At 28.8% G+C, this 22,307-nt stretch overlaps 1 protein-coding gene across 5 annotated transcripts in view; it reads left to right on the top strand.

Annotated features, from left to right (window-relative positions):
- LOC129959101 (delta and Notch-like epidermal growth factor-related receptor) overlaps positions 1 to 22,307 on the top strand; it is a 435,345-nt gene that overhangs the window by 83,916 nt on the left and 329,122 nt on the right. For all 5 annotated transcript variants that reach the window (XM_056071913.1, XM_056071912.1, XM_056071911.1 and 2 more), the window contains exon 2: positions 12,035 to 12,419. In XM_056071913.1, the coding sequence (XP_055927888.1) occupies positions 12,162 to 12,419 (258 nt within the window). In that variant the 5' untranslated portion in view covers positions 12,035 to 12,161. The remainder of the gene's footprint in view (positions 1 to 12,034; positions 12,420 to 22,307) is intronic.

The raw sequence follows: 22,307 nt of genomic DNA on the forward strand, positions 1-22,307 counted from the left end.
GAAACATTCCATTAACCATTTTAAATTAACTGTAGTGCTTAGTGATTTTAAGAAGTAAAACTTTTAAATTTTTTTAATTGATAAAAAATATCAATCATTTAAAAACAAATGTCTCATGTATTCTTAATATTTTTGTTGATGTAAGGATACCATAATTTTTGAATTACAACACTCCGATTATATTTCTTTATGTTTAATTATTCTATATTTGGAAGAGAATAGTTTCAAAACGAATTGAAACGAAATTTAAGTAGAAATTTTAATATTAATTATGGGCAGAATAAGGTCCTTCAAGATCATATTTTATTTAATTCTAGAAATTTCCAAGCTTGCATAATATATAAGTTTATTTTATAACAATCTTTATAAAATCTTTCTTTATTATCTAAACGCGGTGGTGAATAATTCACAGAATATCTAAAAAGACGCAGATGATGAATTGTTATGTTGAAATTCCCTCAGTTGTGAATTCTTCCTGAATACTAAAACGAAGAAGGATGATAAAACACTCTTGTTCATTTTATAATCTTTGCCAAGAGTGCTTACAATCATAATAATGAATAGAATTTGAAATCCTGTTAATATTTTATCCTGTGAACTTTTGAAATTCGATTTTCATTGTTTCACAGAGTGGCAGTTACATGCGATTTATTTGTATTAATATAAAATGGCAAGTCACCATATTCACCATTATGAAAAGATCTTGCCCATGGAAAAAAAAAATTTCATTCATACTCATGGATCTGTATTCTAAGTTAATTCCTAGTTATTCAATATTTTGGAGCTTTATAAATGATCTAATAAGAAGTTTTTCTATGAAGAAACGCTATCTTAGTAAGAATATCTAAAATCTCTAATAGGAGCAGTGCAGCTGCAAAAGTGTTTTGCAGTGAATACTGGCCTCAGTGGTAGAGTGCAAAAATTTCGAAAAGAAAGGGGGTGCCAGTTTCATTATCGTCATGCTATCTTGTTATAGTATAAAAGCAGATTTCAAATATTCCTCTTACAACTAAAAAACTTTAAGCTTATAAAAATAAAGCATTTAAAAATGCATGGTTCAAATAAAAAAAAGGAAATTTTCTTGAATGAAATTAAATAGAGTAGCATTAATGATTTGAACTGATTTTTTAAAATTAAATGTCTAGACTTGATGTTATCATTTTATGTTTTTAATTATCTTTCTTTATAAATAAATTATTCGCTTATTTATCTTTTATAGCCTTATTTTATTAACTAAATAAAAAAAGCTGTCATTTTCATATTTAATAGAATCCTGAAATTGTTGATTTATTTAGAACGATTTAAAGTAATTTTTACATAACAAAATCATTTATTTATGTTTTTCAACCAATTTTGGTCCGAAATAAACTTTCGCTTCCTTTTCTGTCTGCATAATTATATCTAAAATTCATCACATTTGGTTGAGGCATTTGTCACCTATTCTTGCTTCTCTGGTTATCACTCCAGATTCTCCTTTAATTACCATTGAAAAAAGTTAGATACAAACGACCGGATTTCTAAGCAGATTTCAGGAGCTTCAGCTAAAAATAAATTCAGCATGTCTAACAAGAAACGATTCAAAAATTCACTGCATTTTTTTTATTAGAGAAAATAATCTTAATGAAGTAATTTTAATTTTTTTCCATATTCTGTTAATATTTAAGACTATGTTTTCAAAACATCCTGGTTAAAATAAGGGACGACGGTGGCCTGGTGGCAAGATCTCAATGTCGGGTTCGGTAAGTCCCAGGTTTGAAATCCGATTCCGCAGAAGAACCGCCATGTAAGCGTGTCTTATTCGCGCTAAATCAATCGGGGCAAATTGTCCTCCTGCTGATGCGAGGAAGAAGCATGGCGAGAAAGATACTTGCAAAGGCCCTTGACATCCAACCATTCCTCAAAAATACAATAACCATTCCCATATAGTGTTTTTGTCACTTCTAGGAGAGAAGTAAATACAGCTAAGAATGCATCCGCATTGCCAGATCTGGCACTTGAGTAATAAAGCCAAACCAAGAAACGCGTAATGAAATCTATTGCTTCTAATTGTGTTAATTTGAAACCTTTGAAAAAAGATTTAAAAGGAGATAAACAAAATTAAAATAGACCTTAAAAAAGAGAATAGATTTATTATTCCATAAGAATAAAAAACGATTTATACAACATCTTATTCTGAATGATATGTTTAGGAAGTAATGTCTCAGTTAATGAATAGCTGAAGAGAAAATATTTAATTCAGTAAAATTTAAGACTTAACAAAGTAGGAAATATTAATTGAAAGTCTTCTCGGGTTGCACATATAGCTAAAAAGTACCAGGATTTTTTTTTTATTTATGAAAGAGAATCATATTACAATTAAGAAATTCTTGCGAAAAAATATCTGGTCTTAAAATAATTCTCCATTCTTTCGGTCATCGTTTATTTAGACCAATTATAAAATAACTTACAAAGAAATATAAAGCTATTTCTTCAATTTCTATAAATTTATTGAGCCTAAGTTTCCTTGAGAAGTTAATTTTTAAATTGCGTGAGTTTAAAGAGTAAATACACGATGACTAAAAGAAAATATTTTGTTACGGAACATTTCTAAGTATTAACGAAATATAGAATTTCATCATTTTGCACTTGAATGGCGAAATCAAACTTTAAATTGACGTATTTTTTTCAATGCTCTTGTTAACTTTTGAGTATTGCTATATTTCAATTTGTTATGATTAGTTGTTTCTAAAGATAATTTCAAATTGATAAATTGTGGATGTCAATTTTGAAAACTTTGAATAAACAAGTGGGCCTTTCATCATCGAAAAAGTTTGGAATAAATTTAATTTAAACCCTTTTAAAGTACTATTACAAACCATTATTATGGCGAATCCTTTCATTTTAAACATTAATTTAGTAGATATTCATTATATCCCCCCCTTTCTACCATACTTTAGTTATGAAATAACTTATATCTGATATGATCTTGTCTATAGTGAATGCAAATACTATATGGCTACCATCATTGTAAAGTTCAAAAACCAGAATTCAAATATTGCACCATGAAAAGAAAGAAAATTTTGAAAACACTTTCTCTTCAAAATTAAAGAAACTGAATGTTTTGTGAGTTAAATCATAATGAAATGCTAGTGAATTAAGTTACAAATTCTGTAGTAGCGAGTGTTTAAAGGCAAGGATTCGATTCAATTTGCACAATTAGCATTCCAATTGGAAGCGACACCAGTAATATTAGGAACGGACCCAATATTGTTAGAATGGTTGTTTGATGAACCTCTTGGTACTTGACCCAGAACTCTGGTCTCCAAACCGCATAAAGGTGGAGATGTTTAACCCGTTGCAACTGATTTAACAAGCGTAGTTTCACAGACACGAGAGATATTCAATAGAATAAGTTATCTGACTCACGATTTTCTGATCGTAAGTCTACTGGCTTGTAGAAAAGTCAGAATGACCAGTAATATATTGGCGGAAATTTTCTGATTATGATATGATATACATGGTTTTGATTTACATTCTTGTTCTATTACCATACCACGATTTTCTGACATTTATCATTTCTTGTTATGTTATATGTATTCGTATTTTGTCATTTGTTTGTTTCTTTCAAATTAATTGTTGTGTATTTTTTTTAAATAAAGTCCACTTACATCTATTCAAAACTGGAAAGGGGCCACGTGTGCTCTAGAAACGGAGGTGTGGCGTTAAATGACCGTAGGACTACTGTCTAGTAGAAAAGTCGGGATAGCTGGCAATAAAATGGTGAAAATTTGGCGATTGTGATATACATGGTTTTGATTTACATTCTTGTTCTATAAATATACCAAAAAGAAACCTACCCTAATTGCCGAAAATCAATTTTATTTGCCATTGATTTATCTTAATTCATCAGGAATTTAATTAACAAACGATTAGCATTTGAACGCCCCACACATCAATTTCTTGATCTAATTTGACCCCTATCCGGTTTGGTATAGATGTAGATGGATTGTATTTTTAAAAATTGACACTAAAATCAATTGCATAGAAACATACAAATGGCAAAAATATGATTATATATAAAATTGGAAACAATTATCTAAACTAAAATGAGCAATGTCTTCAGTGCACGATTACTGAATGAATGAATATATTAATGTACGATATTAATGAAAGGGTGAAGCATTGCATTCTCTTTTATAAAGTAAAATGAGAAATGTTGACTTATGTGCCGAATTCGAAGATAAGATGGAAAGCAATTATGTAGAAATGAAGTACTAGAAAAGAATTAAGGATATTATATGGATAAAGTGAGGAGATATTAAAACTTTGCACTGAAAAATTTAATATGGTAACTCGAATCTGAGTAACTACTCATTATCAGTTATAAGTTTAACTATGTTTATGATGCTCTTTTTTGAGGATGAATTGCTAAGGACTCCTTTTTTGTGAAAGACTTTCGAGTTAAGGTGAATCTTTTCTACGGTGCTACGAAAGAATAAAAGAACACAAGCAAGCAATAGAAACATTTCCTACTTGGAATATTTTTTGTACTGAAGTACCAAGTACTGAAAATATATATTAAAAATCTAGATGTCATTAGATTATTTTTGAGCTAACAATCCAAAAGAGGCGATATATTCAACCATCAGTATCTAGTTTTAATGGAAACTGGAAACGAATAAAATCTTGCTAAAATGGGAGATCTACCACTTTTAATTTAAATATTGTATTACAGTGAAAATCTGTTCGGATACAACTGGCTTTGTTTGCCGAAATCGATAAAAGTTTATTCAATTGACCTTTTTTCCCCCATTCGGTCAATAAACAGAAAAAAATCGGAACGGATCTCACAAAGAGATAATTGTTGGAAATGAGCAGAAAACTGGAGTAATGGATACTGTAAAAAAGGCAAATCCGAACCACATTTAGAGGAAAACGGAAGGCGCCAATGGGTAATTTTTTGCATTGCAAATATGTTAATAATCTTTTACTTTTGTTTTAATTTCTAATGTGTTTTTTTAATTGCAGTCGTTTCATCGAAACGGAAACGAAACAATTTCGAATTTTCTACAATCGCGGAGGAAAGAGAAACACTTAATTTAGTGAGGGTAAAAAAAAGAAAAGAAAAGAAAAAAGAAAAAAAATTCGTTCGATAAGCATATCAGAAGCAACAAAATTCATCGGTGTACGGGGAAGGCTTTACAAGCAGAATAGCTAGTGTGCTGCTAGTGAGCCGAAACCGATAAAAAAAAACTTTTTTGAGTAATTTGATGTGACCGATGATGTTTATCCAAAAGAAATTTTGACGAAGTATCTGAAGATTTTTTTTCCTTTCATTTTCTTTTTCCCTTCCGGAAAGACTTACATAAACCTTTTAGGTTCAAGTGCAAATGATGGGGGATGCAGAACAACCAGGAAAAGGGAGGGGGTGGCACAGGAAAATGGTTACGTCTCCCGTTTTCTCCAGGATATTTTACAACCAAATCAATATAAGTCAGGCAGCGAGGAAAAAAGTTGTGAAGATCTTCCTCTCCCTCTCTTTTTATCTCTTATATTTGACGGAAGGGCTTAAGCCGGTTATAGGAAAGGAATCTTTGTCCCCTTCATATCATCTTCAGCACTCTCTTGAAGAAAATAATTTCCTCTTCTTTAATCAGTGAAGTTATGGAAATATCAAGAGTGAGTATTTCCTCTTGTCTTAGAATAATTTATTTTCTTCATTTTTTTTCTGTGGTTTTTTTTTCACCACCAACAATTAATCAAAGTCTTTCACGAAAAAACTGACATATTGAAAGTCTCAGAGTTTTACTTTGTATCAAAAATTAAATGAAAGGAAGAGCTGGTTTCAAAGATCAATGGAAACAAGTATGTTTTGAGAAGGTGGGAAAAAAGTTAAGACATTAATTTCATATGCATATAATCTCATTTATTTTGTTAAAATATGTCAAGATGGACGCAAAGAAAATGAATTTAAACTCACAGCTAAGTGAATGTAGATTAATTTTGATTATTTTAAGTATTCTCAGTTTTTGATAAACTTTCTTCCTGGATAGATTAATTTTCATATACTGCTCATTTTCATAGAGTTAGATATTATCACAGAATTACGGTACAAGCGGGAAATCGCTTAAATTATCCAGACACATAACTTGAACAGGTTTAATCACAGTTATTCAGGGCATAGTTAAAGGCTATTTATCCACATGGCATGTCATTTCCTATGAAATCGAGGACTCTCAACGACTTCCCATTTCTAATTTCTCATGCCTACAATAGTTTCAAGTTAGGATTGCCAAATTCCACATTTCTCCACAAGGTCAATGAGAATTATGTCATTGTGTAGCGGATGTCTTTATATCATAACCACCGATTATCTTTTTGCTCTTTGCTTTAGAAAAAAAGATGCTAAATTCTTTGGATTGATTTCATTTTATTTTTTGTAATATACTGTAATTATATTTTGTAATATTTTTTTCGATTAAAGATTAATGATGCGCATATTTAATTTAAGATTGATTAAATTGAAGTATAATTCGAAGATTTATTTTTCATGTCTTTTGATCGTGGGATACCTATGAAATAGATGGTTAAATCCCCAATGAATCGTGTATTGGATTATAATTTAAACTTTAAGCCAAAACTGCACACGGCCAGCCGTTTTCGGGAACTAGCTACAGTTGAGACATTGATTCTAGTATATTTTATTAATCTCTCTAATATATATACTTTTTTTTTTTTGAATCCCTGCCTGAGGGTGACCCTTGAAAAAGTCTTCAGGCCGAATTCTTTTTTTTATTTGGTTTAATTTTTATTTGGTTTATTTGATTTTCCTATTAACTTGATTTTAATACTTTTGTCTCTTTTCATCTGTGTTTTAATATTTGCATTTGCGCTCTCTAAATACTATGAAGTTTTTCCTGTTCCTTTTTTTGGTTTTAGTTTGAATAAGAAACAATTTTTAGTTGCGATTCCGAAACTATTTCGTTTTGTTTTCATTTTAGTTTCGTTTTTAAAATTTTCTTACTTTAGATTGGTTAATATATATATATATATATATATATATATATATATATATATATATATATATAATATAAAGGAGATTCGTGGCTGAATAGAAGAAACTTTTGAAAATTTTAAAATTTCGATTTATTTCATCTGGGAGGCATGCTATGTACAAGAAACGATGATAAAACTGACGTCCGTTTGCATTGCGATACAAGTGCAAAAGATACAGAAATGTTTCCCTTTATTGGTTTTACAATGGGATTTTGATAGGGATTTCTTTGACACATGTAGTCATAGGAAAGTGAAATTTAGTCACACACGCGCACGCACGCACGCACATAATATGCGTGTGTAATGATAACTTAATTTAAATTATCTCTTTTTATCTCTTAATTTAATTAAAATCGTAATTTCTTAATTCTTATCTTATTTTGTGCCGCCTTATTGTATTCTAGAATTTTCTCTCATTTCCGAATTCAATTCCACGTTTTTATTTATTTATTTCTAAAATACACTCTAAGAAATTATTTAATTTTCTCATTCTTCTAGCGTAGGAATAATAATCCCTAACACCTACGCATTCCTTTAAAATACACTAAATATTTCCTTTCTTAAGTCTACGCGAGTCAAAAAAATCCCTATTAGAATCTCATAGAAAAATCTATAAAGGGAAAATTTTCTGTCTCATTTGCTGTAGTGTCACGATGTAGATAGACGCGCCGTCTATTCGCTTCTCCCCTGTAGAATATAAGCTTCCCATGGTGAAATAAATTGGATTTTAGAAAAATCTCTTTTGTGTCAAATTACTGAGATCCAAATTACTGAGATTTACCATTAGACCAGTAACTTTTACCATACTATTGGCGCAGCATGGCCAAATATGGCCCTTGCGCCAAAAATCACAAACTGACTACCTAACTGAGATCCAAGAAATTTCGAAGCTCTGTGGTTTACAGCGCCATTCTCTTTATTTACCCCATTTGTAGTGCGTAAATGCATCTTCTTGTAGTCACGAGCTGAAAAATATATGCATAGGTAGTCAATGAAGTATGACATTATTCTAAAAGTAACTCTAATGTTTTAATTTTTGAGTTACAAATTTTTTTCTATATAGTAGTTGTCTTGTGCTCTATAATCTTTATAGTTTTCTTAATTCTGTACGAGAGTACTTTTTAAATTCATTGCGTTTATTACATGTACGGCAGAAAAGATATTAAGTTGTATACTTAGGGAAATAACATTTTTAATATTCTCTTAACAAATAGATTACATCAGATGTTGAATGTTACTTTACAATATTAAATAAATCTTGTGATAAAATCATTAATTTAGTAAGAAGTAAATTAAGTAAATCTTTTATACGAAATACTGTGAATTTAAACAGGATGGAATATAATTAGCAATTATTACAATGTATTTTTTTTTAATTTCACAGATATTAATAAGAAAATAGTTAATTTTGGGGCTCAAAATATAACAAGGACTTTTTTAAATAAATTTTAATAATGCTTATGAATAATATTTAATTGTGTTTACCATTTTAATTAATCCACAAAACCTTCTTATGAATAAATATCAAAATAGGTTTCCTATTTCTATATTTCAGATGTTACGCTATTCCCACAACTGCAGCATAAAAACCGCCACTATTCTTGTGGACTCTACTCACAGAGTTTATTCCTTCTTCCTTAATTGCCCCCCCCTTTTTCTAAAAAATTAATCGCTCGGAAATCGTATTTCTGTACAAACAAGCAAATTCCATGGTATCTAATCAACACCTAACTCACTTGTTTATTCGATGCAACAACCAGATCATGAAGACACATTTGACCTGATTTCAGGTGGAAAAATTAAAGAAATGTAAGGGAATATAACTTTAAGTTGAGAAAAATTAATTGAAAACCTATTTATACTTTGAAGGTATTAGCTATTCATTTTATTTGCCGACACATACTTGAAATCTATTCACCTCATACTGAAGAAGATATTTATTCAATAAAATGCTATAATGAAAATTACCATTTTTTAATATTTTTCTAATTTTAAAATTGACATTACTCTAAATATCTACTTCCATACTTTTATTATCAACTATATGCAGGGTAATTCAAAATGAATATAGCGATTACAAACGACTATAACTATTTAATGAAAACTAATTTATCGATAAGATTAACACATAATGTAGTCGGAACTTCAAAATGTTGTATACATACGCCATAGATGTTCTATGTGACTTCCCTTGATCACACGGACAATATATAGGCAAAACTCCATTTCACGCCATACATTCTGAAGCATGTCTGCAGTCACCAACGCAAGCGCATTACAAACGTGTACTTCGCTTCCCATGGGAGCACATACGCATGTATGTGCTAAAACCAAATGCTTCCCATGCCCCAAACAATTGAACTCAAAGTACGCATTTGTAATACGCTTGCGTCTGTGACTGCAGACATGTTTTAGAATGTATGGCGTGAAATGGACTACTGCCTAGATATTGCCCGTGTGACCAAGGGAAGTCACATAGAGCATCTATGGCGTATGTATACAAAATTTTGAGGTTTCATCTACATTATGTGTTAATCTTATCGGTAAATTCTTTCTCATTAAATAGTTATAGCCGTTTGTAATCGCTATATTCGTTCGAATCGTTTTGAATTACCCTATATATCTCTTTTATTACGATATGAATAAATAACAAACTAGTTTTCCTACATGCACATTTATTTAAAAATTATTACCACGTTTACAGCACACGAACCTCTACTGATAGTGTTAAACAGCTTCGTACACAGTTTATCCATTATTCTTTCCTTCTGGCTTAATCTCCGTTCCTACAATTAATGGTTTGAAAAACTTACTTCTTTTTAACGCAAGCAAATTCTATGGTGATCTAATCAAAACTCAAGTAACTCGCTTGTTTATTAAATGTAACTACCAAACCATGAAGGCATATTTTACTTGACTCTCTATGGTGAAAGTAAATAAATGAGAGTGAGTATAACTTTTAGTTGAGTGAAAGGGAGTAAGCGTGGATTTAAATAATTGGTTGGTGCTTCGTTTATGGAAGGAATAGTTGAGTTTCAAAACGATTTAATAAGAGATTAGACCAGAAACTTTTCATATAATTTCAGGAAATATTTCGAAGTCTGCCTTGTAAAAATTCATTGAAATTTTGGTGTCCTAAGCAATTATTGACTTTTAATAATCTAAATGCAGTCAAGATCTGAAATAGATGCCTGCATCTTATATCTTTAAACGAATAATTATCGTGTATATATATATATATATATATATATATATATATTATATAATATTTCTTGTACCTCGGGAACGGTGCTAACGATTTTCATCAGATTTTATATTTTGATAAGGTTTTGATTTTTAAGTTTATATATATATATATAGGTGTCTTTCCCAAAAAAATGCGATTTTACACACAAAACACACACACCATATTTTTATAACTAATTACTACAGCCCTTTTCAATCTGCTCTTATGCTGACAATGTCTTATAGCACCATTCAATTTTTGTGATACTTTTATTGTTAGAAAATGGTAGCCTACTGGTACCTTAAAATGTTGTAAGATGGCGCTACATGACATTATCTGAATACGAATAATTTCGGGTCACATCCAATAGTAACAATGCAATTATGGTGTTAACCCTTTCTAGGGCAGTGGGAAGTATGCTTCCCACCAAATTTATCAATCTTTGTATGAAATTATGTAGGTTGGCATAAGTTCTGACACATTTTTTTAGTAAGTCAGAAACATAGATGCTTCAGTTCTTTATCTCAGACAAAATGATGTGTCTTGATTAGTTACTAAATTATTAATTAACGAAATTAATTAATTAAATTAAATTTATCTAATAAGCTGAATGAATCCCTTTTCTTATTCTAATTTCAAGCCTAAAAATATTTTAACATAATATGACTAGAAAAAAAATGGTGTTTTAAAGGGTTAAACTAAGTGCGTTTATGATTTTTCTTATTTAAATGTCCAGTTCATATGTAGGTAAGATTGAAAAATATTCATATGTTATTAGTGTGCGATTCGTATGCTAAACAAATTCGTGTCTATTTTCGAAAAAAAACAACAAAAAAAACACACGATTTTACAACAACAAAAACTGCCAAGAGAAGGTTTTTCTTCTTGATATTTTATTTTAATGTTTAACAAAATTTAATAAATTTATACCATTTAAACGTATCTATCTGAAAATAAAACATTGTTTAGAAGGAAAGTAATAAAAAACATTTAAACTTCTGATTCATTAATTATTCACTTTATTTGACAACACATACTTTAATGCTTTTCAAATCACACTGAATCAGTTTTGATAATAAAGTATTATAATAGAAATTCTCTTTCTTGGCACCTTTTGTAATTTCAAAGGCCACTGTACTACACATATCTTTTCCCACATGTCTATTATTAACTCTATGAATAACCGCTATTACTTTTATAAAAAAAAATGAATACATATCCTTTGGAAGCAAAGAAAAATATAAGAAACGAAATGATACTCTAATGTTATTTTTATTCAATCGTATTTTAAGGAAGATACTGGCGGAACTCCCTAAGGCAACAAAAATATTTCATGAATCTGTGATGGATTTTAAAAACAGACTACAGGGAACAAATTTCCCTGCAGAAAGAAATCTAGTCTCGATGCTACTGGGAAACAAATATTCATATACCATCAGAAATGGAAAAAAATTCTTCCTATCTATAAAAACTGCATACCAGATTCATAAGAACAACTTTTCGATCTGTCAGAAAATTTCAAAACATCGTCGCGGATCGATCTCATTACAAATGAATATCATAGCGCGTATATTTTACAGAGATCTGTATTTCGTATTAATATTTTATTCTACGAAAGCTCACATTCGTATTGTTAGAAATGGATTTTTTTTTTTTCATTTCCTGGGTTTTTTATGAGGTCCCCCTTTCATTAAAATAATGATTTCAGTGTCGTATTTTTCTTGGCAGACAGTTATATGTTAGACCTAAATATATGTTTATATTTTTTTTCAGGTTATAAACAGTAGATATATTGCGAATTTGGCTAGTTGAAGTGAGGCTGTATATCATAAAAGCGTATCTTCTTACGCTTTTCAATCTGGAGAAAAGCTGTTATTCTGCCGGATTTTCGTCTCAGAAAATGGCAATGATTTTCGTACTACTATCATTGCTTCTTGTAAACCTGGATCTGCTTTCGAAATGCGAGGCTAAGCCAGATGGAAGTGAAATGGGTCTGCTTCCTTATTTGGATGAAGATATTCTTGGTATCAACAGAAATGACCTGGACGAAGATGATGATGACTTGTTGCCTACCTGCGATTTGACGTCTTATGATCCGAAAATGATGAAATGGAGGCTTCAAACTGACAGTCAAACAGTGTTCTTGGACTTCGATAAGGTAAATGATTTTTGGAAGCTTTAGAAATCGTAAAATCAAAAATTAGCAACTTGAATTTTATGAAATAGCGAAATTCTTTCAGCTAACATTATGGAATGGAGTAAAAATTCATCTTCACAAAAAAAGTCGTCAAAAAAAAAAAAAAAAAGGAACGTTTCTGTAACTTTGTTATTTATTATCGCATCTTTACAAAACTGGTATCGATAGAAATGGTTTAAAAGGAGATACTTGAAGTAGACAAACTGATTCAGCGAATTAATTAACATAGTTAATTAAATACTATATCTGAATTTTTCCAATATGGAATTTGAAATTTTTTAATAATTCGATTTAGCAGGCATTTTTATGTATATGTAACACATTTCGTTTCAAAATTTGCAGTATTTCTTGAAATATACATAATTTGTTTTCTGAAAACCCCGCCTTTAAAACTCTCAACTTTTTAACAACTGCCGGTAAAGAGAAAAACTTAAACCCTCCTACAGTCAATCTGTCCTGAAATAAATTTTATATTGTCTGAGTGAAAAAAAAACCTTAATTTTTTAAAAAGAAAGCAAAATACATATAAAAATCATTTGATCTGAAAATAGATTTAATATTTAACTTTCTGTGATATTATAATTGCCATTGAAGCTTGCGCTTCATGAAGAATAGATCCATAAATATAAATAAATTTAATATTTGGTCCCTTAAAAAATGAGGTTTGCAAATTGAGTAAGAATTTTATAATTATTGTAAATATTTCGAAAACTATTCTTGATATGCGCATAATTTTTTTGAATCCAGCGTTTTAGAATGTCAGCTTTGTTTCCATGCAAAAATGTTACTATGTTACAAATTTACTCCCTCCCATTCACAATTAAAAATTCTTAAAAATATCAAATTTGCGTTATTTTTGCAATTTTATTTAGTGATTTTATGAAATATGATAATTTTCTTTAAATAAGTGAAAAAATTTAGGAGAAATATTTAATAGTTTCCGAGACACCATTGGAAGTGTCATTTTTCAAAACCCTATAACTCTCGAAATTATCACCAAAATTAAATAAAATTTTGTGGAGGTTAAATTTATGACGATAAATCAATTCAGTGAATAAATAATTATGTTAATTAACTGGTTATTTAGTTTGTTATTTGGAACGAACCTGTCGCCTCAACTAATTTTCATCGACACCGCATTTGTGAAGAAGCGATTATAAATAAAGTTTCTGAGGTGTCCCATTTTTTTTGTTCACGATTGTACTATCATTACGAACACACATCGATTCAATGAATAAAATTGATAATAGTAATGGAAAAATTTTGAGATAGTATTTAATTAATTGTTAATTAACTTGGTTAATGAGTTTGTTATTTGGAACAAACCATTTTATTGACAACTCCTCCTACTTTAATACTGAATATTAACTGGTAAATTTTATTAAATATTGATGTTTAGGTTTAGTAAAATATATGAAGTGGTTTTACCATAAAATATGTATCATCACAATAAAACAAACATGCGAATTTGTAATATTCATAATATATTATAAATAATCTTAGATTTTCATAAAATTGTAAACAATATTTGTTTTTATATTATGATCCATTGGGGAATTTTATTCCATTTTTTTTCTAAATAATTATATTTAATTCATTTTTCAGTGCTACAAAATGTCTTAGAGCCTCGATTAATCATTGAGTTGGCCTACATTTACTCAAAAATTTTCTCAAATAATTACTCTGAGCAAATCATTTAAATTTTCTTTCCAATTCGTTTTAGTATTCAGAGTTTCATTTAATTGCGAGTTGAACTTTATCCTAAATTTTTTAGAACACAATATTCTCCACATTATCTCTAATTGTTCTGATGAATACACATACTCATAAAAACTTACTCATCTCCTAACTTACTCATACTCATAATACTCATAAAAACTTAAGTAAGCTGGGGAGAGGGGATATAGCATAGGAGGAGAATATGATTGGTATGTTGGGTATGTCGAAAAGTCTGCTAGCACTATACGTAAAATGTTTTCTTTCATATATCAAACATTTTGTTATTTTTGATAGATATTTTAGATTTTTGTTTGAAAAGGGGATTAAAACAAAAATGCGGTTTCATAAGTAACATTTTTTCATATTTTCGCGTTGATTTTTTTTCTCATTAGGGAAAAAAAAAAAAAAAAAAAAAAAAACCGAACGTTTCAAATTAGAAAATTAGTTTTAAAGATTTTCGTCTTTTGTGATGAAACAGAAATAAGAACTGTTGTGATAAAAGAAACAAGGTTTTTAACAACAGATATTTGATACAATATCAATAAAAAAAATTGTAAATTACGAAAATAAATTGTGTTGTTATGCGCTCTTAGTGATTCTGAAAACTTTTGAATTTAAACATAAAGTAAAAGAAAATCAATAGAAAAAATAAAATCTTAATAAAATTTAATGTTTTTTAATTCCATATAGAATTATTTTGTTATGCATAATATAATAAAAGAAGCAAAGCTAATAAACTTAAAAAAAAGCTTTGTCAAATTTAAAAATATTTACAACATATGTTCTAGTTTAGTAGAAGCCAAATTTGTTCTAGAGAAAAACTTGAAAATTAATTAGAAGTTTTTGTGATGTTCTTCAAGCTGATTAAAATGATTTTTTAAATACTATATTCTTCGAAATTTCTGTATAGATTTGTGAGAATTTTTCTGGGTATCCTCTATTATTTTTGAAAAAGAAATGAAGAGAAAGATTTTAGATTAGATTGAATTTTTTTATTCTGATAAAAAAAAAACTGTTATACCTATAGATCTGGAAAGTTAAGCCAGATAGAATATGAAATGTCTAACTCAGTCTCCGTACTTATATAGAGCCACAAATATCTTGTTTACTTTTCTCAGACGGAAAACACAGAGTTTCGAATAGCACAGAAAAATGTTTTTCTTTTTCTGAAGAGCTTTCAATATGAAAAATAAAACTTTTCTAAAAGTAGCGTGATATTTCATTGGTAATATACAATTGGTTTCCAGCTGGTATTTTTCCTCGTGCCATATCTAACCCTTCAATGTGGTGTGGTACATTTAAGAAACATACCTAATTTTGTAGAATATATACTAAAAATGAGAGAAAGTATAGATATATACTAAATAGAATATATACTAAATATATACCTAGAATATATACTAAAAGTGTTATTTCATTTTACAAAATTAGAATGGCTACTTGAGTGGTAATAGAGAAATAAATACATAACGTCATGGTTTTCATCCGAGATTTCATGCACATTTTTTAGTTTGTATTGCTGTGAATACAATATTTTGTTCTACACTGCTGTATTAAAAGTTTCTATTTGAGAAGCAATGTATTTAAATCAATATTTATTACAATTTTTTTCTCAACTAAAGCCAATTATTGCCAATTTGCTACAAGTTACTTTTTAGCTGTAGACTTACTTAAAGGGGACAGTGAGCTTTGAAATAAGCAGAAATGGATGAAAACTTGAAATTTCATTTTATCGTTTCCTCACCAAAATTTATGTTTATATTCAACTAAAATAGTATTTTAAGATATATTGTTCAATAAAATGAATATTTGAAGGGCTTAGAGAAAACAATGCATATTTTAAATACTTTACTCAAAAAGATGTTGTAATTTGATTTAAATGTCTCTGAAATGTTCCAGGTGTCTTAATTTTTGAAGAAATTAAATAGAATTGATAATAAAGTTTTCAGTTAAACATTGAAAGAAAATAGGGTCAGCCTTTTATATTTCAAGTTTTCTAGATAATTAAAAGCCAATTTTAATTACCGAAAACATAGATTTCTTTTGAAAATTCAGTTAAGTGTGCTTAAAAATATTTCTAAAAAATTAGTGTTTAATTGGAATTACAAAATCACACAGAGTTTTGTTCCAAATAAATTTATAATGAGAAATAACGAAAAAAATTAAAAATTAAGCAGCCTAGTATATTTTGAAATTCAAAACATATATATAATCTTTTTTTTTAATTCGTTTTAAAAAGTTTTTAAATAAAATTTTGACGTATTTATATTTTAATACATACGAATAGTAAATTTCATAAGTGAATAATTCGCAAAATAGAATCCATAGTCCCCTTAAAACAAAATGACTTTCTAAAGTATTTTTTTCTATGAAATAAAAATCAAAGTATTTAAAAATCGATTTTGAAAAATCAAGCATTTATTTGCTAATATATATAGCAGAGTTCCTTGCGATATATAAGCAATATTTACACTCGAAGTACTTTTCCACTTGCACTTCGTTCAAAAATATCTATGATAAATATCTAAAAAAAATATCGATGATCTGGGAACGGTAACAATTTCATTTTGGTATGGGTAAAATATTTCGTTGATCGAAGTTTGAAAATATCTTAGACTACTTAGTCCTTTGAGATATCTCATGAATTTCTTGCCGAGATTGATGTTTCAGTTATAAGAACGTGGAATTCCTCAGCAATTTTTAAAATTTTGTATTTTGCAGAATTCAGCTTTTCTGAAGTTTTCTTTTTCAACTTCGTTTAATCAATCAACCGAATAATATATCCTTTGAACCAGAATCATTGATCAATGCAAAAAGAACAGTGATTAAGATAACAGAAAAATAATATAGCAAAAAATCTAGATAAAGCACATAAATAATACCTTAGTTTTTCTTTACTTTGTTTTTTAAATCAAATACACTACATTAGTAAATACAGGTATATTCCATTGATTTTCATACTCAAGAAAACTTTGGCTTATTTATCAGTTAGTTATATACATGTAAATACTTAGTTATAAAAGTTAAATTCCATTTTAATATTTTTCTAAATTTGGAAAATTATAATTAAAATAAGCAGTATTTTCTTTTCTTTTCTTTTTTTCTTTAGTTAATGTATAATACTATTAAATTCCTCTCCTTAATTTCTTAAATACATTCCTAATAATAACGACGAATATAATGATGAATAACTAAAAAAACAATTTTCGTGGAAATTTCTCATTTATTTAATATTCTTTCAGAAATATAAATTTTTACAAATCTTAACAAATAAATGTGTTTTTTTAGTGTTTTGAAATTGTCTGAATAATGTTCAAAAATTGATTCTGTTTTGCATTAGAAAACTCGCTAACTTCTTTGGCATCCGAAATACGCCAACCTTCATTGTAAGAGGATAAAATGACAGTCGGGCGTTGTTATTTTTATATTAATTGATTTTCTTTAGGGTTGTTTCTATGAAAGAGCATCCTGAAAGAAAAGGGAAAAACGGATTTTTAATTAAAAAAGGTCTTGAAGTTTTCCAAGAAGGAAATTGTGAAAAATTTAATATTTATTAAGATGATGATTGGTTATCTAATATTTATTTATTTTAAGATCAAATCATATCACCTTAAGTGTTTTTTTAAATTCTTTGTAATAACTGATAAAAATTAAAGGATATAAATTAAAAAGAAATAAACATTAAAATTCCTTTCTGTTTTTATATGCTATATTTGCAAATAGCAATTTTAATATTCGATATTCTCAGGAAATATCTTCAGTTTATTAAACAAGCGAAACTATCACTTAGTATGTGTTCAATTTCAAAGTTTTATTCATAAAATAAACATATTTTATATTAGCTTAACGTCATTATTTACTTTTTACTAATGAAAAAATATATAAAAAGGATTTCTTCTTTAATACGTAAATTTTCTTTCCGTTATTACTAAAAAAATGGCTTTTCAAAATTAAATTTTCAACAGCATTTCAAAACAAATTATTTTCCTGTTGTCTTGAACTCCATGTTATATTGAAAAATGCTTTTTGGAAACAGCAATTGCCTTGTAAAACTAATTAATATATTTATCATTTTAAAGATTGATATAGGTTTTTTTATTGAAATTCTTTTCTTGAGGAATTAGATTTTTAATAATTCAAGTCATATCACGAAATACTAATAATATTAACCCTCAGTCCACAAGAAATGTAAATTTTAAAGTTTACTTAATAAGAAATTCGTTACTACTTATGAATGCTTTAAGGGTTAAAAAAGAATAGTTTTTATTATTTCACACTGTTTCTAACAGGGGTTTTTAGTGATATGGTTGATAAATATATATTATTATTAGAAAATTTACGTAATTACTTAAAAGTGGTGTATACTGTATAATAGATAATAATTTTTATAATTGAAAGGATTTTATATGCATTGGCTCACATGGTTAAACTCTTGCATATTAACTACAGTCGTTTCCGCTGAACTCTCGAAGAATTCCAATCTTGATGTGGACTTCAAAAGGCTAAGTCAGACGTCAGGATCTCGGGGGACGCTATGTCCCGGAGCTGAAGCACTTTCCAAAAGAGGATCATCAATCAAAGCATCCAGAATTTTTCTCACCTCCAAATACTTTCATCTAGATTTTGAACTGTTGCATTAGTCTTTCTATTCGTTCTTATATGCTTTTTACTTGAATTCTTCAGCATTTTTTCCGTATTTTATATGAATAACGATGAGATTAAAAAGTGATTTTTTTCAACAATGACATTTTGTTCAAAATATTTAGAATACAAGGCAAATTTATAAATAGTTGGTTTTCTATAATCGAATTAGATGACTTCAAATATCCTGATTAGACTCTTCTGTAATTTAAAATGTTCCTCCTTATTAAAATATTGAAAAAATAATAGTTTTAATTAATATCTTATTTTTTATTTTTTGAATATATAATCTGAATATATAAAAATGCTTAGATATAGCATTCCGCGTATTTCTAAATTTTTAAAACCATATTCTAATGCAAATTAACAAAGGCATTCAAACATTGAAAATTTGTATTTCGTAATGAAATGGCAGAAGAAATGGAATATTCAAGATCATATTTCTATACAGATGAAAAATATGTCACTTCCCAAATTAATATATATTTTTGTAAGATTGTAAGAAGATTTTTATTCCAACAGAACGAGTCCATAGTATTTATTCTTTCAGAAATAAGTATGATTGACCCTTCATAGCCGTATCTGGATTATAAAAACTCAACATAAATAAATTTACTAAGTTCTTATATAAAAATATGGCCAATATATTGTTCTCGCTTAGATGTTAAACTTGCATATGTGTATTATAAAATATACCCAATCAGTTAAGTTACTAAATCCAGGTTTATTAAGCAAATATGGTCAACGTGCTTTATGAAATAGGAGAGATGGCGGTCTTGAAATTACCTTCTAAAATTTCGTTTTTATTCATTTGATCTAATTGAAAATATCCTTCTTCCAAATGCGTGTAAAAATATTTCCATTGATTATAAATTTATTTTTAAATGTTCCTTTTAATCCTTCCTAAAAATTGTTTTCGTAAATTTCACTTTGTAAAAAATTAACTTCGTAAAAAAAACTTCGCAAAAAGATTAAGTGAAACTTTAAATTGAACACAAAATATATTCACCTTTTAACAATTTTTTAATCTGTACAATTGATATATATCGTTCATTTTTGGCAGCCTGATAATTCCATGTCTGTATAGGTCAGGGATGGCGAACCAGTGGCACACGTGCCATTAATGGCACGCGACACAATATTTTAGGCACGTCACCGATCAAAACGGTTTGCCTTCAAACGGTTAGTTCAAAATAACAAGGTTCACTTTGAAGTAATTCGAACAAACGTGAGTGATCAGTCGCGGTGCGCGGAGGGCATATTCCCATTCCCTGCAAGTGTAATAAAAGACAGAAATAAATAATCGACATCTATGATTAAACTATTAGCAAAAATTGTCATATGAGCTCGGCAAGTTACTTGGCTGCAAATATGATTGATCGGCATAGTAAGCCTTTTCAAGAGGTCGAGTTTTTGAAAAAAACCTGGTTAGCATGCGCATTCTCACTTTTTGAGGATTTTGATAATAAAAGTAAGATAATTCAGTGCATCAAAGATATTCCTCTTTCAAGAAACACAATAAAAGGAAGAATATTAAAACTGTCCGGAATTGTAACAGATGACAAACAAGGACACAGGGAAAAAGAATTGGGGCGCCGGCACTCATTCAATTCTGGAATTTCACTGCATTGTTCACTAATAAGCCTTGTGCGCTAAGAGTGGTTTAGCATCTCTTGATAATGTAATGGAGTTGGTCACAAAAATAGCCAACCTCATATCGTCGCAGGCTTAAATAAGTGAAAGTTTGATGCTTTTTTGGATGAAGTCAATTCGGTATATAATGACTTAATAGTATAATAATGTTCGCTGGTTGAGCAGCGAGAACATACTTCAAAGGTTTGTTGAATGCTTGAAAGAAATCAGACTGTTTCTGCAAAATAAGGGGATAATTGAACAATACCTATAGTTGTTGGACATTATGTGACTTTCAAAATTGATGTTTTTTACAGACACATGCCAACATTACAATCAATTGAACATAAAACTTCAAGGCACAAATAAAAAAAAATGTGACCATGATGGATCTCATTCACACTTTTTTCGCTAAACTGCGTGTTTTCAGAAACGATATTATTACAAGAAACTACAAATTTGAAAAAAATATCAAAAATATCACTTCCCAAACTTGAAAAAATATATCAATATTATATATCAAATTTAGATGTATATGAGAAACCAGATAAAGAAAAAGTTATTGAAGAATTTATTTGCGTTATTGATTCTTCAATCAAGGAATTTTCAGCTAGGTTTTCTCAGTTCAAAGAATTATTGGAAGTTCATTATGTACTCCGATGAGATTTCATTTGATAAACTGAATTTGTCCTAATTCGATTGGTTGGAAATTGAGGAATTTGAAATGCAACTGATTGAATTCCAGTCTAGTTCAATATGGATTTAAAAATTTATTGAAAGAGGAGAAAAGTTGGAATAGATTGAAACGAAGATTAACAAGCGATATAAGTGAAAATGGTACTAACGCACTTTTAGAAACATGGAATTCGATTCCAGACGCATTTAACTGTTTGAAGAAGCTGGCTCATGCTATTTTAACCATATCTTCATCTACTTATACCTGCGAGTCATTATTTATAGAGATGAATAACATTAAAGACTCGCTTACAAACCGTTTGGCAGATGACTCCCAGTTTACCATGCATTCTGCAAAAATAACACCTCACAATCCTAATATAAGATATTTGTCATCTAATCTGCAACAACAGAAGTCTCAATAATGTTACTTTAATTTGAATTACCTTTAACTAAAACATTTACTACTATACAGTGCAAAATATATTTTTTCGTAGTAAAGAAAAAGTTTTGAATTGTTAGTATTTAATTTTATTATTTTTCCAATAATCACAAATCAAAATTATTTGACGGCACGTCTATATCACATTGAAGATTTCTTTAGAAAAAATGGCACGTTGATCCATAAAGGTTCGTCACCCCTGGTATAGGTGGTAGCACTGGCTGTATACTAGTTAAGTCTCTGGGTTTAATATTGAAACGAGTAGGAGATTCTTACAAGAGTTTTTCTAAAATTTAAAAAAATTTTAATATGTCATACTGAAAATTTATACTAAATATTATTTCAATCTTTCGTATATTTAATTTATTTATTCCTTCCCAAATACATACTTAGCCAGAATTTTGCTAAAATTTTGAACGATTATCAACGTATTATAATTTCAACTAATATTATAATTTTTTGTATTTTTAACCCACCTGTTTTTCACAAATACAAAATAATTTCGTCAATATTAGGCATTTATATATTTTAACAATTCCACATAAAATTATTTCTTCTCTTGTCATATTTGGCTCATCCTTACAAATTCTCCCATGAGGTTGGACGAAACAAATATGGTACAAAGAACTCCAAGAAGGGAATACTTAGCAGAGGGATGTGGTCTTGCAGGCGCCTATGCTGGCGCCGAGACCGGCGCTGTAAAGAAAGAAAAAGCGATGGACCTCATTGATTTCCTGGAC

The sequence above is a fragment of the Argiope bruennichi genome, chromosome X1 (assembly GCF_947563725.1).
Source record: "Argiope bruennichi chromosome X1, qqArgBrue1.1, whole genome shotgun sequence".
In the NCBI taxonomy this organism is placed as follows: Eukaryota; Metazoa; Arthropoda; class Arachnida; order Araneae; family Araneidae; genus Argiope; species Argiope bruennichi.